At 42.0% G+C, this 13,765-nt stretch overlaps 1 protein-coding gene across 1 annotated transcript; it reads left to right on the top strand.

The window, feature by feature from the left end:
• Positions 1 to 2,731: 2,731 nt before the first annotated feature.
• tent5ba (terminal nucleotidyltransferase 5ba) lies at positions 2,732 to 7,379 on the top strand. The gene is made up of 2 exons (XM_070912008.1): positions 2,732 to 2,887; positions 5,802 to 7,379. Exons 1-2 carry the CDS (start codon positions 2,732 to 2,734, stop codon positions 6,828 to 6,830), a joined length of 1,185 nt encoding a protein of 394 aa, XP_070768109.1. The 3' UTR covers positions 6,831 to 7,379.
• The last annotated feature ends 6,386 nt before the right edge of the window (positions 7,380 to 13,765 follow it).

The raw sequence follows: 13,765 nt of genomic DNA, 5'->3' as shown, positions 1-13,765 counted from the left end.
ACAGGTGCACTAACACGCTGTGTGGACAGCTATGAGCGGTTAGGGATTTTACAAATGATGACATATTTGGGTCATTTTAACAGAGGAAATTACAGAAGCTTTCACCTGTATTGTTCACTGGCAAATTACATACAGGCAGCATCTTAAGGAGCTCTCATCACTGAAAGAGTAACGTCTGCTATTGTGAATCATGTCTGCCATTGTGTGAGGTCCTTCATTAGGGGATATTTAGTGCATTTAAACACATAATAGACTGCATGCAGGACAGGATGAGATACAAAGACAGTGACGATGTGACCACATTCCACCTTGTAAGATTGGGAAAAAAACAGAGGGGTAAAATAACCTGGAGGACACTGAATGCATCTGACAGCAGCTAAATAAAGCAATCTGTGTGTGTGCAATGTTTAATTTGGGCCTCCTCTCACTATAATTATTTTTTATGCCTCGGATGGACCATTACATACAGCATAAAAAGCTGACAAATGTTCAGTTCAGACCGCAGGAATGTCTCTGTATCTGCACCAAAACAAATCAAATAAAAACACTGCACCACAGATAAGGAGGCAGAGTGGAAAGAAGTGGCAGTGAGGTATCCAAAAGCGTAAATGGAAAGCTTAAAGGGCATCACGGGTTATCGGAGCCTTTTCAGAAGCCCCTGCACAATCGTGAGCAAATTGAATGAATGATTGTTCGTGTGGTTGTAGCCTTTCAATTTTCCATTGGCTGAATAAACAAACAACTCAAAGGTAAGGCCCTCCACTTTAAACAGGGCCACATACTGAAAATGATAAGGACCTATGAGAATGTGTGATTAGCAAGCAACATTTTATAGATTTGATAGCCTGCTATCATAGCTTAAGCACTCAGCGGCCGACAAGCGGCTTCTGGATTTCAGTGAAAGAGAATCAGTTTTATGTATCAGATACTGTAAGAGGCTGCACGAGTTCTTTTAAATTATTAACAAAACAATGACGCTAGAAAATCATGTGCCTAGTATTATTGTATTATACAGGAGTTTTTCAAAAAACTGTGATGTCGGTGTGGATGGTTTGGCAGATGAGTGAGGAAGACTATACAGCCCTACAAAGCCAAAACAGTAGTACCAGTAACTAAGACCAGAGAGAACCTTTGTGACATGTGTTTTACCAAATAAAAATACTATGCCATAGATAGGTGTAATATTTAGAAAACAAAGGAAACAGACGTAAACAAACTGCAGTGACTGTAACTTTGCAAGTTATGCTAGCTGGTGAGATAATGTTAGCCTTAGCTAAAGATATTTACCCACTTTTTTCTGTTTCCTGTAATTGAAAAAACATTTTTGATGCTCCAACATCTTCATAATTGAGTGTTTAATACCACATAAAAAAAAGGCTGTAGGTAAATCTTATCATAATGGAGAAAAAAGAGTAACACGAGATGAACTAGCTAGTCTGACTAAAAGCTAACTAACCTAGCTTAGCAGAGTAGCAGTAGGCTAACTGCCGTCTCATGAAACTAAAGTGATTTCATGTGATTAAGCTATCTTTAAATCACATATTTAAATGTATTTTGATAAAAGATTAATTTATTAGAGTTGCGCATTGCTTCAAATGGTCAAGAAAGCTGATGAAGAAACAAGAACATATTTTGTTTGTACTCTGTAAAGTATGCTGCTGGCAACAAATAGGACAGGAAATGCAAAAAAAAATACATTTGCTACACAAAACTGGTTTTGCTTTCCTCTAGTATTGTTTTCTTGTGAATTACTGGTCAATTTGACCTGTCCAAGTCTCTATAAATGATTCAAATCAAAATTAAATGTTTGATTCAACTGGACACACCTGGTGACGAGGTGTAGCAAATAGACAATGGTTAGTTTTAAAGAGTCACAGGCCAAGACTGTTGGGAAACTAGAGGTAAGTAAACTGGGTCAGGTTGAGTTTACTGGACAATGTTGGTTGGACAAAGTAATTTGAACCTGTTGCTGAAGTGCCCTCCAGCAAGGCCTTTAACTTCTTTCTCCTGCTTCTGAGTGCTTATGGTCTTCTCTGGGTTTCTATACATCTGTATGATCGTGGAGAGTACGGCCGTGAAGCAGGGCGTTGCTGGGAAAACATCCGGCATGCTCTGCAAACATTCCCCGGACAAATAGAGATATACATCAGTTAAAGTTACACAAGAGTTAAAGTAGAGGCTGTGTTTGCACAGCTGTACACCTTCATCTCCGTTATCAACACATTTTTACTTAATCTGTTTCGATCTGACACAAATGACCTAATAAGAATAAATGGTGTGGCTCACAATACCAGCCGCTCATAAGGCTTGTTTGTGGGAAACCCTGTCAGCGTGCAGGGTGCACGATGAGCAGAGCAGAGGGGAGGAGGCTGTCAAATGCGTCACATGAAGGGTGTTTCCTGCAGACAGGGCGTCCATAATCAATGACCAAACACAGCAGCCAATCACAGGGCTCATGCTAATAAGGAGGCTTTAAACCCCCTGATGAATCGGTTCTTTGCAGACTGACCAGATTTCAGCGGCGCACACCGGGAGAAACGGCTGACCCCAATCCACCTCCGCACCTCTGACTCTGCTAACTTTTTACTCTTCACCTCAATATTAACAACCGGACCTGCACACCGCTGACATACACAGGAATAACTTACTTGTGTTGAAGAGAGAAGACAGAGAGCTCGCACTTTGTTGTTGTTTTTTTTTGTTTGGTGGGGGACTGAAACTTAACATCGCCATGTCTTGCGGTGACGCGTCGGATCAGAGTCGGCGGTTCTGCGTGTTGTCTTGGGATCAGGTGCAGCGCTTGGACTCGATCCTGGGGGAGGCTGTCCCCATCCACGGCCGAGGAAACTTCCCCACTCTGTCCGTGCAACCCCGCCAGATAGTCCAGGTACTGACCCGCACTGACATGCTCACTCGTGTATTTCAAATTGTCTCATTATTTATTAGCTGCATATTTAAATTTAAGCATGGGGATACCTTGTTTTAGATTTAGCTAGAATTACATGTTCATAGATTATGTAAATATATCCATAATATGAAATATTACAGTTGACCACACTGCAGGTGGGTAGGTAAGTGATAACATCTGTGATAACATCGTAAAAATTTAAGTATTAAAATTAAACTTTATTTGTCTGGCACTCCCTTGGAAACCTCTCTAGGACCCCTGGTGGTCCCCAAATCCCAATTTGAGATCCACTGACCTACCCAGGATATAACATATGTAGCTTCTTTGGATCCTTCCTTCCTTAAATGTATTTCCGTCTGTTTCCTCTTTTTAGGGAAAGCTTACATTTTTACTCCTTATAATTTATTTCAAGGACTGGTATGTATTGCTTGTACATCTTGCCTCTTGGTGACACCAAATTAAAACATGTATCCATTTTGTTGCACTTACAGCCTGTTTAATCAAAATGAAAATTCTGTATTCTTCATTCTGATTTGTGCCCATCATTGTCACATTCAAACAGACTGGGGGAAACACATAATTAGGAGTTACAGCTCCCCTGGTTTGACTTACAATGTATGAAACAGACGTGTGCCAAAGTCCCTCCACATTTCCAGCCTCTTATACATTGTGGCTGGATCACATTTCACGCCTCCTGCCGTGTCTCTACATAGTTGGTGTTGTATCAAAGTGCAAAAGAAAAATAAAAAAGTGCCATGATAGACTTTAAAAATGAACATATAGCCAATTCCTAATGTCAAAGTACAGTCAGGTAATCTGTTGTATAATCCCCTTTTCCTCCCCATTTCATTTACACATTGACAGATTCAAGATGAGCTCAACAAGCCTGTGGGGTCCGGAGCGTCATGCTTGTGGTCGTGGAAAGATGAATGCTCCATTGAGCGTGCAGGAGGCTTAAATGCGGGTTTGAGCCCCATATGTGGGGACTCTGTTTCCCCTGGATTTGTGGAAATCACATAATTTTACTCATCTGAAATCTGCCATCTGCCACATAGATTTGTTCAGTGGTTGGCTGCGCACTGATCAACAGTAAACCTCCAGTCATGACAACCTAGAATCACGCTGAGTAGCCTGAATGTATATTTAATTGGTTTTGATGACATAATTCTGTTATGCACCACAGGGGGCATGACTGAGAGTGTGGACCTTTGTCCTGCGGCATCCAGAAGAGTCCAAGGAGTTACAGAGCTGTAACTCTAGATCCAAGATAACAACACCCTTTATTCTTAAGTGCTTCACAGCTCAGACCTGTGGCTCACAGCTTATGAGTGAGCCACTATATATTACACAACTCCTTTCATTCCCCCCCCCCCCCCCCCCCCACACTCACTTTCTTGATTTCTTTTTTTTCCCCTCAAGAATGAAACAGACAGACAGACACGAGTCATATTTCTGGCAAGATTTGTAAAGCCAGCAGAGGCATACCTGTGCTTCCAGGGGCTTATCCACTCACCTGTATTCAAGTATGTATGACTGACTACCTGTTGTCAGGAGGAGAGGTGTTAAGTGTAGGCCTGACCCTGAATTTGGCTCACACGCAATCTGCAATATTGTTGCTTCTGATTGGAGTTTGATCCCAATCGGCACATCTTAAGGGCTGAATGATTACAATGCCAAGTTATGCTATTATGATTTTGTTCCTCCAGCTCTCCTGTGTGAGGGTGTTGACTTGCCTTCAAATGTTTGTTTGTCTGTAGACTGACCCAGTATGTATAAATAGAGCCAGCTTGTTATCTGATCACCATGGGAGAGAGAGTTAACAGGCACTAATCTGACAGGTTAGTGCCAGTAGGGAGATTTAGGATTGTGTGCAAGTGTGCGACAACCAATTTGTGGGTCTGCAGGTTTGAAATGTACGCGATTGTTATTTGCTCGGTGGAAATGCGTGTGGTGCAAGTGTAGCTTACATGTACATGTCAGGCCTTTTATTTGTTGTTACAGTCTGCTACATGTGTTGGCTTTAGCGTCAAGTCTGCCTGCTCTGCATAAACTGAATTAATATGACAAAGTTCTCACATAGCTTGCCAGCTATAACAAGGAAGCTGCAGCTAGTTGTTGATGTGTCATATCATTCAGATCTGAGTTTACACTTTGATCTCCTCCAAATGTTTAGAGAACAGTGCATTTTTATGGTTCATTGTCATTTCCCTTCAGGCACCTCAGCTGAATCTATGTTTGATGTCTTATTTCAGACATGTTTCCCCTTTGTGCTTGCTAGTGGTGATGTTAGCGCACCCTGTCCAGCTGTAGATCGTCCTCTTTCAATGTGGTCGCACTGGGACGAGACCACTTCCTTTTAAACATCTTACGGGTCACTGGGACAGAGGAAGGGAAACGCTGCTGACCCTTAATGACCTGAGGTTGTGACGTTCAGCCTAAAGCAAGGGTTTTTTTTTTTTTTTTTGTCGGACACCACTGGTCCTGCACGCTGGTGTTCACTCTCTCTTGGCTGCAGTTCAGGATTATAAATCTTGTCTGTCTGTGATTAAATAAGACAATCTGACCCAGAGGGAGATGATCCTGGAGCGCAGACTCACCAGGTCTGCTGCTCTTTGTTTGGGTTTCATTCAGACTGAAGCTGATGGTGATGAAATGGACTTTTGTGAGCAGTGGTATTGATCTTGCCTTCACAAAGTATTGATTTCCACTACGGTCATGTGGAGCTTATTTGGACATATTTCAAGAGTTTAACTGAACTCTTTTTAGATGTGTGTGTGTGTGTGTTTCTTTCATCATTTCTGCGACTACGAGGGCTTTTATTTCCCTCATTTTTTTACTCATTTTCTTAAAAATGGTTAATAACATGCTGTGTCTCTGTCTCGTCCTTGTCCAGGTGGTGCGAGCGAGGCTGGAGGAGAGGGGTGTGTGTGTTAAGGACGTGAGGCTGAATGGCTCGGCTGCTAGCCATGTGCTCCATCAGGACACTGGACTGGGCTACAAGGACCTGGACCTGATCTTCGGCGTGTCGCTGAAAGACGATCAGGCCTTCCGCCTGGTGAAGGACGTTGTGCTGGACTGCCTGTTTGACTTCTTGCCAGCCGGGGTCTCGAAGGAGCGCATCACAGCACTGACCCTCAAAGAGGCCTATGTACAGAAACTGGTGAAAGTCTGTAATGACACGGACCGCTGGAGCCTCATCTCGCTGTCCAACAACACAGGCAAGAATGTGGAGCTAAAATTTGTGGACTCTTTACGGCGTCAGTTTGAATTCAGCGTGGACTCCTTCCAGATTTGCCTCGATTCTCTGCTCTTATTTGACCGCTGCTCAGAGACGCCCATGTCTGAGAGCTTTCACCCCACTGTGATCGGGGAGAGTGTATATGGGGACTTCCAGGAGGCCATGGACCACCTGTGTCAGAGGACCATAGCTACACGCAGTCCGGAAGAAATCAGAGGGGGCGGCTTATTGAAGTACTGCCACCTGCTGGTGCGAGGGTTCAGACCCTCTTCAGAGGCGGACATGAAGCAGATGCAGCGCTACATGTGCTCACGCTTCTTCATTGACTTCTCTGACATAGGAGAGCAGCAGAGGAAACTGGAGGCCTACCTGCAAAACCACTTTGCTGGGATGGAGCACAAACGGTACGAGTGCCTGATGACTCTGCACCAAGTAGTGAACGAGAGCACCGTGTGTCTGATGGGCCACGAGCGCCGCCAGACGCTCAGCCTCATCTCCATGCTGGCGCTGAGGGTGCTGGCCGAGCAGAACGCCATTCCCACGGTAACGAATGTCACATGTTACTACCAGCCAGCTCCGTACGTGCAGGACATCAACTTCAGTAATTACTATATTGCACATGTGCAGCCGCCGCAGGTTTCGCAGTGCAGTAATTCATATCAGACGTGGCTGCCCTGTAGCTGAACTGGCTGTGAGAAGGGGGGACGCGTCTCCATCGCTCTTTATCTTTCAAAGGAAGTAGACTGAAAATACAAAAAAAAAGAAAAAGAAACTCATGTTTGCCAAATGTGACTTAAACAATCCTGTACTGCTGTACATCTGATTGAGCCGACACATTCATTTTTCTCACTTGTTTTGTCTTGCAAAACATCTGTAAGATTGCTGGTCATTTCTAAGATGTAGCGATAATATCTTGTTTAAGTATTAAAAAAAGTCTTTATGAAGCTTTATATATGTCAGAAATACATTTTTGAGTAAACAAACATTGAAGCTGGTGTTATTTTCATACTCTGGCTTATTTTTTTAAGATTACATACTGGACCAAAGATGTATTTGTTGTTCAGAAAGGGAATGATTCCACTTGATTCCAAGTGCCTAAAATGAACCATGTTCATGTTCTAAAAACATCTGTAAAGTGAGAACTGTGCATTCAGTGTTTTCTAGGTTTCTCCGTCTCTCTTTTCAGGAACAGAAGCATTCATTTTTGTGAGATTAAAAAAAAAAAAGGAAAAATATATATATTTTTTGTATCGTGGTTATTTTATTTTAACCTTGGCCTATAATGACTGTTGACATTTTAATCTTCTGTTCTAGGGGCTGCAGTTAGTTTGAAAACTGGTCATTATATGGACTGCTTCACCATTCACACAGTGGAGTTGTATATTCTCACATGGCCATCATAAAAAAGCAGGTTTTCAGAAGCTTCAGACTTTTGTCCTATCTTGCTCTGGACGCATGATATGGCTGGGAGGTTGTTTGTCCTATTCTTGATGAGCTGATGACAACAAGGCGGCTCATTTCCAGTAACCAGGCCCATTGAAATGCATATACTGTCGTCTGGAGTGAGTTGCATTTGTTGAACTGGGGCTGAGGATCCATTACAATCTGAGGACATGAACCATAAGAAGGGCTTTTCTAAAGCACAATGGCTTCTCTCTCCTCAGTGATACTAAAGCTTTTTAACAAAGGCTGGCCTGTTCTCCCACCCATGTTACCACTGGAAACCCAGCCCCGTTTGCTTGACTGATACCATATCCATGTCATTTTGTCTGAGTCAAAATCAAAAATCTTTACAGGCATAGCTAGAATGGTGAAGTGATGGTGGAAACACTCCTATAGATTATTGGCAGACTTTGGATCTCCACAAGCCTTGCTAGTCACATTTGGGCCAATATTTACATCCACTGTGCAAACTGAGAACAAAAAAAAGTTTATTTTGCCATGTGTGGGTCACACCCATTCATTCCTTCTCCACACTGAACTCTAACTTCAAGACTTTAAAGTCAGGTGTTGAAAGACAGCATTAGAAATGTGGTATTATTGAAGACTAAATATACACTGCCTTATCTTTGCACAAATCTGTTAAATACAGGGTTACTGGTGGTGGTCAGTGTCAGTTTACTGGGAACAGTCACGTTACTGGAGCCAACATAAAGTGATGAAGGCCTGTTAATGTTTTTAATATGAAATTCTTTCACTTTGTGTCATATTCTCCAGCACACGTGGCCAGATTAATCTGTCAGGGGAACCCAGGGCAAAGATCTGCTGGTGGGACTCCTCATCTAACACCCTCTTTGAGTGTAATTGGTAGCAGATGGACTTGATCGTTCATTGGTGCCAACACCTTTGCAGATAATGATAAACTACATGCATGTTCAGGGTCATGACGTTGACGAGCTGCTCTGTGCCTATTTTGCAAATTACCTAAATGACAGTATTTCCTAATGGGCTTTTCCCAATTTACCTACCTGTACTGAGACATATTTTATGGAAACTTGATTATTGTCTATTATTGATTGTCTTCTCAGGCAGTTATCCCTGAACATGATTATCCTTTCTTTCACTTTATAAAATAAAGGATAAACAAGTTTGAAAAACATTGAAATGTTATGAGCCGAAGGGTTCCTTTGGGTGCAGTTTAGCAGTAAACATGCTGGAAATTATTTATTTCTGGGTCGAGGCCTATTCTGACAGAAGTTTTGAATGTAACATCCTGGTAATCTGTCATGATCACTGACTCTGCTTGTTCTGGCACAAGTGCTGTGTGCTGTCTGTAAGTTGTTCCTTTTGTGCTGTGTGTGTTTTTCAAGCAGCAGTGAATGTTTAGAAAAAGGTGCCAAGACAAAGGTCGTGCTCTCGTAGCTTTCTTATGAAAGATAAAGCACAATATCTTTGTCACCAGGGCAATATTAATTCTTAGGACTGTATAAGACATGTAAGATGGCTTCACTGTCCCAGGCTTCTAGCTGCAACCCTGATCTACTTATCACATTAAAAAACATCAGTATAAATAAAGAAATGTTACACTTCATTGCAGATGGATTTAACAGAAATACAACTAGGAGCAGTTGAACTGATAGACTGAAAAGTGATTTTTATCAATTACCATGTCTACAAATTTGATCCCAGGGATAGTAGTGTGAGATTTCTGAGACATTTAATTAGGGATTTAATTTGGAGAGTTTGTGTGTGGGCTGAGGTTCTGTGCACACGTCTGTGTGAAAGGAGGGTGATGACAGGACAGAGAAGCAGTAATGACAGAGATTTCACAATTTCTTGCCACAACGCAAATCAAACTCACCCTGGCCTGGTATCTGTGCTATTACCTCTCCTGAAAAAGGGTTTATTCACCTAAGGGAGCGATTATAATGTCCCACTCACCCATTATCTGCGGGGAGTTTCTCACTTTGTGCCTCTGTTTAGTTCATACTTTCTCTCCATGCTGTCTCCCCTGATGCAAGACTAACTTGTAAGACTCAATCCAGATCACACTGACCTGAGTCAGGAAATGGAGATGTTTTAAATTAAGTTGTGCTCTGGGAGCACATGACTCTGTGGATGTGACATCATCCTGAGGGTGCAAAGGGGAAACACATGTCCTGCATGATTGGAGCGAGCTGACAGTGCAGCTTCAGCTGGAGGAGATGTGTGGGTCGTCGTCTGTGTGTGTTGCTGTGTTGCCGGGGTGCAGCGCTGAGAAACGTCCACAAGTTCATCACAAGGTCTTCATGAGGGGAAAGACTCCAAACAACTACGGCAGAGCTATCGCCTAGTGTATCATAAAGAGGAAACCCGCACTTTACAATAAGCCACAAAGCCTGCAGTTATAAATAATAGTACTTAAAGTCATACGTTGCTGTTGTCAGGTGAAAACCTTGTATCTCCAAAACGTATTAGGCATTTTTGATTTAATTTAATAGGTTTTGAAGGGGCTATGAGCACAAGAGGATAAATGTCTTATCTCACAGAAAAGCTTGTAAATTCTTACTTATCTGAAAATATGGAACATGAAAATATGTCTGAAAACATGAAAACTTGGGGATACAAGGTTTTCCCTGGATAGTAATAAAAATCTGGACAGTAACAAAGTAATAAATAATTTTTGGCCTGGATTTGCTAAAGCTTTTCTTCCATTGAGTAAGAGGTCATACAGTCCAAGGAAGAAGAAGCATCTGAATACTTCTTCCATCATTGACATCAACCAAAGGAGCTTTTCACTTAAAGGAACAGTCACAGTGTATCTCCCAGCTTTAATAAACCATGTATTAACCACTAATAAAGCCATTAATAACAACATATAAACTTTAGAAGTATGCCTAAATAAATGAAAGGTCAATTGATGAAATAACAAAAATCTCCTTTTTTCTCTTTTAAGATCTCTATTGAAACACCCAACAACAGACTGATCTGAGAGTTGAGCAGGACTCAGATGCAGCTGGATGTTGGTTTGACTCAAGCTGTGAGTCACCAGACCAACGTGTGTTCATGTGTCTCCTCATTTAGAAATGTATGTCATGATGGCCGGATGGAACATGCTAGAAAATGCCAGTGCAGAGTAGAGGCAGGACAGTCTCTACTGGGGTGGTGGGATGCGGAGGGCGGGGTAATTCGAGGTGGTGGATGTGTGTGTGTGTGTGTGTGTGTGTGCCGGGGTACCAAAATAGCTTGCAGGAGAGAAATAGAATCTGGTATTTCACTTCAGAGTTCAGGGTGCGTGGGGGTGTTACCGCAGATCTAAGCTGCTGCTGGAGAGGCAAAATAAAGTGTGAGAGACACTCACACACACAGGGGGAGCCAGCACTGAGCATTCCTGGCATTACAGCCCGCTGACAAACAATCCTAACTTTATCCAGTGAGCCGAGCCAACTGAATGGCTGCAGTGTGTAGAGTTTACCCACTGAGGGGGGCAGTGCCCAGCCCGATCCTCCACTCTGTCCCCATCCAAACACTTTAATGTCTGAGGTACAACTGTCAACTCATCGTTGGAAATCTTGTAATCTTCAGTGTTTGGAAGTAAACAAGTAATTCTTTTTGTGTTTTTTATGTGATTGTTATTCTCATTACAGCAGTACCAGATGGCCTTTTCTTTATCCTAAGATTTAATACACCAAGACATTGTTCATAAATTCTGCCAGATACATAAGCACACATGTCTGCTTCTATAAATGAAAAAACTTTCTGTCAACTGGGATTAAAAAGAATCTAAAGCACAGAATAACATCCGCCTCGTTCGACTATAAAAGAGATTTTATGAGAACACAAAAGCTCAACATTCTTCACTCTGTGGCAAAGATCAAACTATTGCCTGTTATTTTAGTGTTACACACCCACACAGACGCACACGTGTAAACTCTACACTACAACCATGCTACATAATTCATATTGTTGTCTCATGTGAAGACAAAAGAAATGTAGAGGAGATTGAGAGTTCATTATGACGATTTTTGAAACAGCAGCTGACAAAAACAATCACACCACAAGGTCTGTTAGTAGTTGTTCTGGAGCTTTCGATCATTTCACACAATCTTCTTTAGCAGATTTACACAATTCTACATGGAATTGACTGCAGAAAGTTTGGAAAGTTTGGTTTAACTTTGGATTCCTACACATTACGAAGTGGTGCACATGGGGCTATAGCAAGAGAGATACTCAACATTAAAAGTTTAGAGGGTGGTGTATATTAGGTCAACAATGAACTTTTAATCAGGGCTGAATGGACCCTGTGGATATATCCAGGATATATCTTGAAAAGTGATTTGAAGTGCTTTTCAGATGCTGGCTCAAGTTATGGTTGCCATGTGAAATTCTCCTCCGGATCCTTTCTCACCAGTTGGACGTCATGTGGAGCCCATCACCAAGACCCCCTTGCACTGATGTCCCCCGTCCTGCATTCCTAAAACAGGACAGGAAGCGTAATGTTGAGAGAAGGGCTTGGGTGTGCTCTTCATCAACACTGGTGGAGAGAGGATTGTTGAAGATCTCCATGTGAGGTTTTAAAGAGTCGGTTGATGGCGGTGACTCATGCGTGAGGACCTGGGTCGAATCTGATGCGGGTTTGTTTACTCGGGGCCCAGTAAAAATCATTGTTCCACATTTCAAGTTTTCCACATGTCCCGGAGCTGCTCTTCACCCCCGCCATCGGCTGGCTGCTAAACCCCCCAAAATCTGCCTCCTGATGCGAGTGACTGGGGTTATTGGCTACCAACTCACTGAGCACATGAGCTCAATCTGGTTATAATAACTCCATGGCTTTGTGTTGATATTAATCTGAGCGAAATCATTAAACGCTCCATGTCTTGATGTTGCTCCAAGGTCATTGGAGAACTTTTGAGGATGGCAATTTCCCCACTCAAAACCAACATCTCTGTCAAACTGCATTTCTTCTCTGTCTGCGACTGAGATCAGATGGAAAATGAGGCCTCATCAAAACACATAAATCAGTGATTTGTTTTGCCAGTATACATTTCACCTCTTAAACATATGCTTTTTGCTCCAAACCATGTGCCTCTGCAGCATGTATCAACATCAACCATCAGGAAACTGTCAAAAAGATTATGGCAGCCTCAACAAAACTTTTCACTTCTATTTCAGATCTAAACAAAATGCCAGAGAGCTGTTATGAAATTCAGTTGCGTGACCCTCAGTGATAACAGATTTTGAAACTTTTTTTGCATGCGCTGCTGAACAACTGTCTTTTGTGTGGGAATTTAGCGGCATATTTTTTTAAATCAAAATATAAAAATGCATCCATGTTTGCTACAGGCCATAAATCCCGTAACTGGCAGTGGACGTAGAAGGAGAGGAATTGATTCCAGGTGCATTTCAAGAATCACACAATTCACTTGATTTTAATCTAAAAAGAAATAATAAGATAATTGAATCAAACCAAATGTTTAACCTTGGGAAATATATTTCTGATGGCATACACAAATAATTCCCAAGATAAAATCTTTTCTGGTCCCGAGCAAGAACACAATGTATTTTTCAATTAATTACTCAAATGCATTTCCAAGCATTAAACCACGCTTGTTAAACAGTCTGGGGGGAGTGAATTACGATCCCGTAATTACCATGGCGTGTTCCAGCTGTTTTGTTGATAATTTTAACTTCTTGTACTGTCAGTCAGTTTTTATAGGGAGATATAAAACTGAGCAGTTCCTTTTCTCATGAAATCATTTTGTCTGTCTACCAAAAGGTTTAAAGTTTATAATGTTAAAAGACGTGGCGTAGGCAGGACAACCCCAGGAATAATAATAAAAGAAGCTATTTTCCTTCATGTGATAGCCCCAGTAACTTATCATTAACTATTTTATTTCAAAAACCCAGCTGAGGCGGTGTTTTCTTATTAATAAAATGATTATATATTTCACTTCTTCAGCGTGGTGTGTTGACTTTGGTCAGTCTGTTGTGTGCTTTGGCCAGTATTTTTTCCATTCACTGGTTTTTATCCTGACCGGCTAGAAGCGTAGGACCAGAATGTGCGGATTTGGAACAACCAGCTCGACCCACTTGTGTCAACCTACAAGCCTCTACTTTTCCCGAGGATAAAATTATCAGATTTGGACATCTTACAGTAAGGACCCAGAGCACATGAGGCTTCTGTGTGCTGCAGCCTGTTT

Source organism: Enoplosus armatus, chromosome 9 (genome assembly GCF_043641665.1).
Source record: "Enoplosus armatus isolate fEnoArm2 chromosome 9, fEnoArm2.hap1, whole genome shotgun sequence".
NCBI lineage: Eukaryota > Metazoa > Chordata > Actinopteri > Centrarchiformes > Enoplosidae > Enoplosus > Enoplosus armatus.
Note: the sequence above shows the minus strand (reverse complement) of the source record. Positions and strands in the feature narration are given on the sequence as shown.

Excerpts from the sequence above, each read along its gene's own strand:
- tent5ba (XM_070912008.1), top strand. The coding sequence starts at position 2,732 with ATGTCTTGCGGTGACGCGTCGGATCAGAGTCGGCGGTTCTGCGTGTTG. Across the intron at positions 2,888-5,801 it reads AACCCCGCCAGATAGTCCAG|GTGGTGCGAGCGAGGCTGGA; the intron begins GTACTGACCCGC and ends GTCCTTGTCCAG.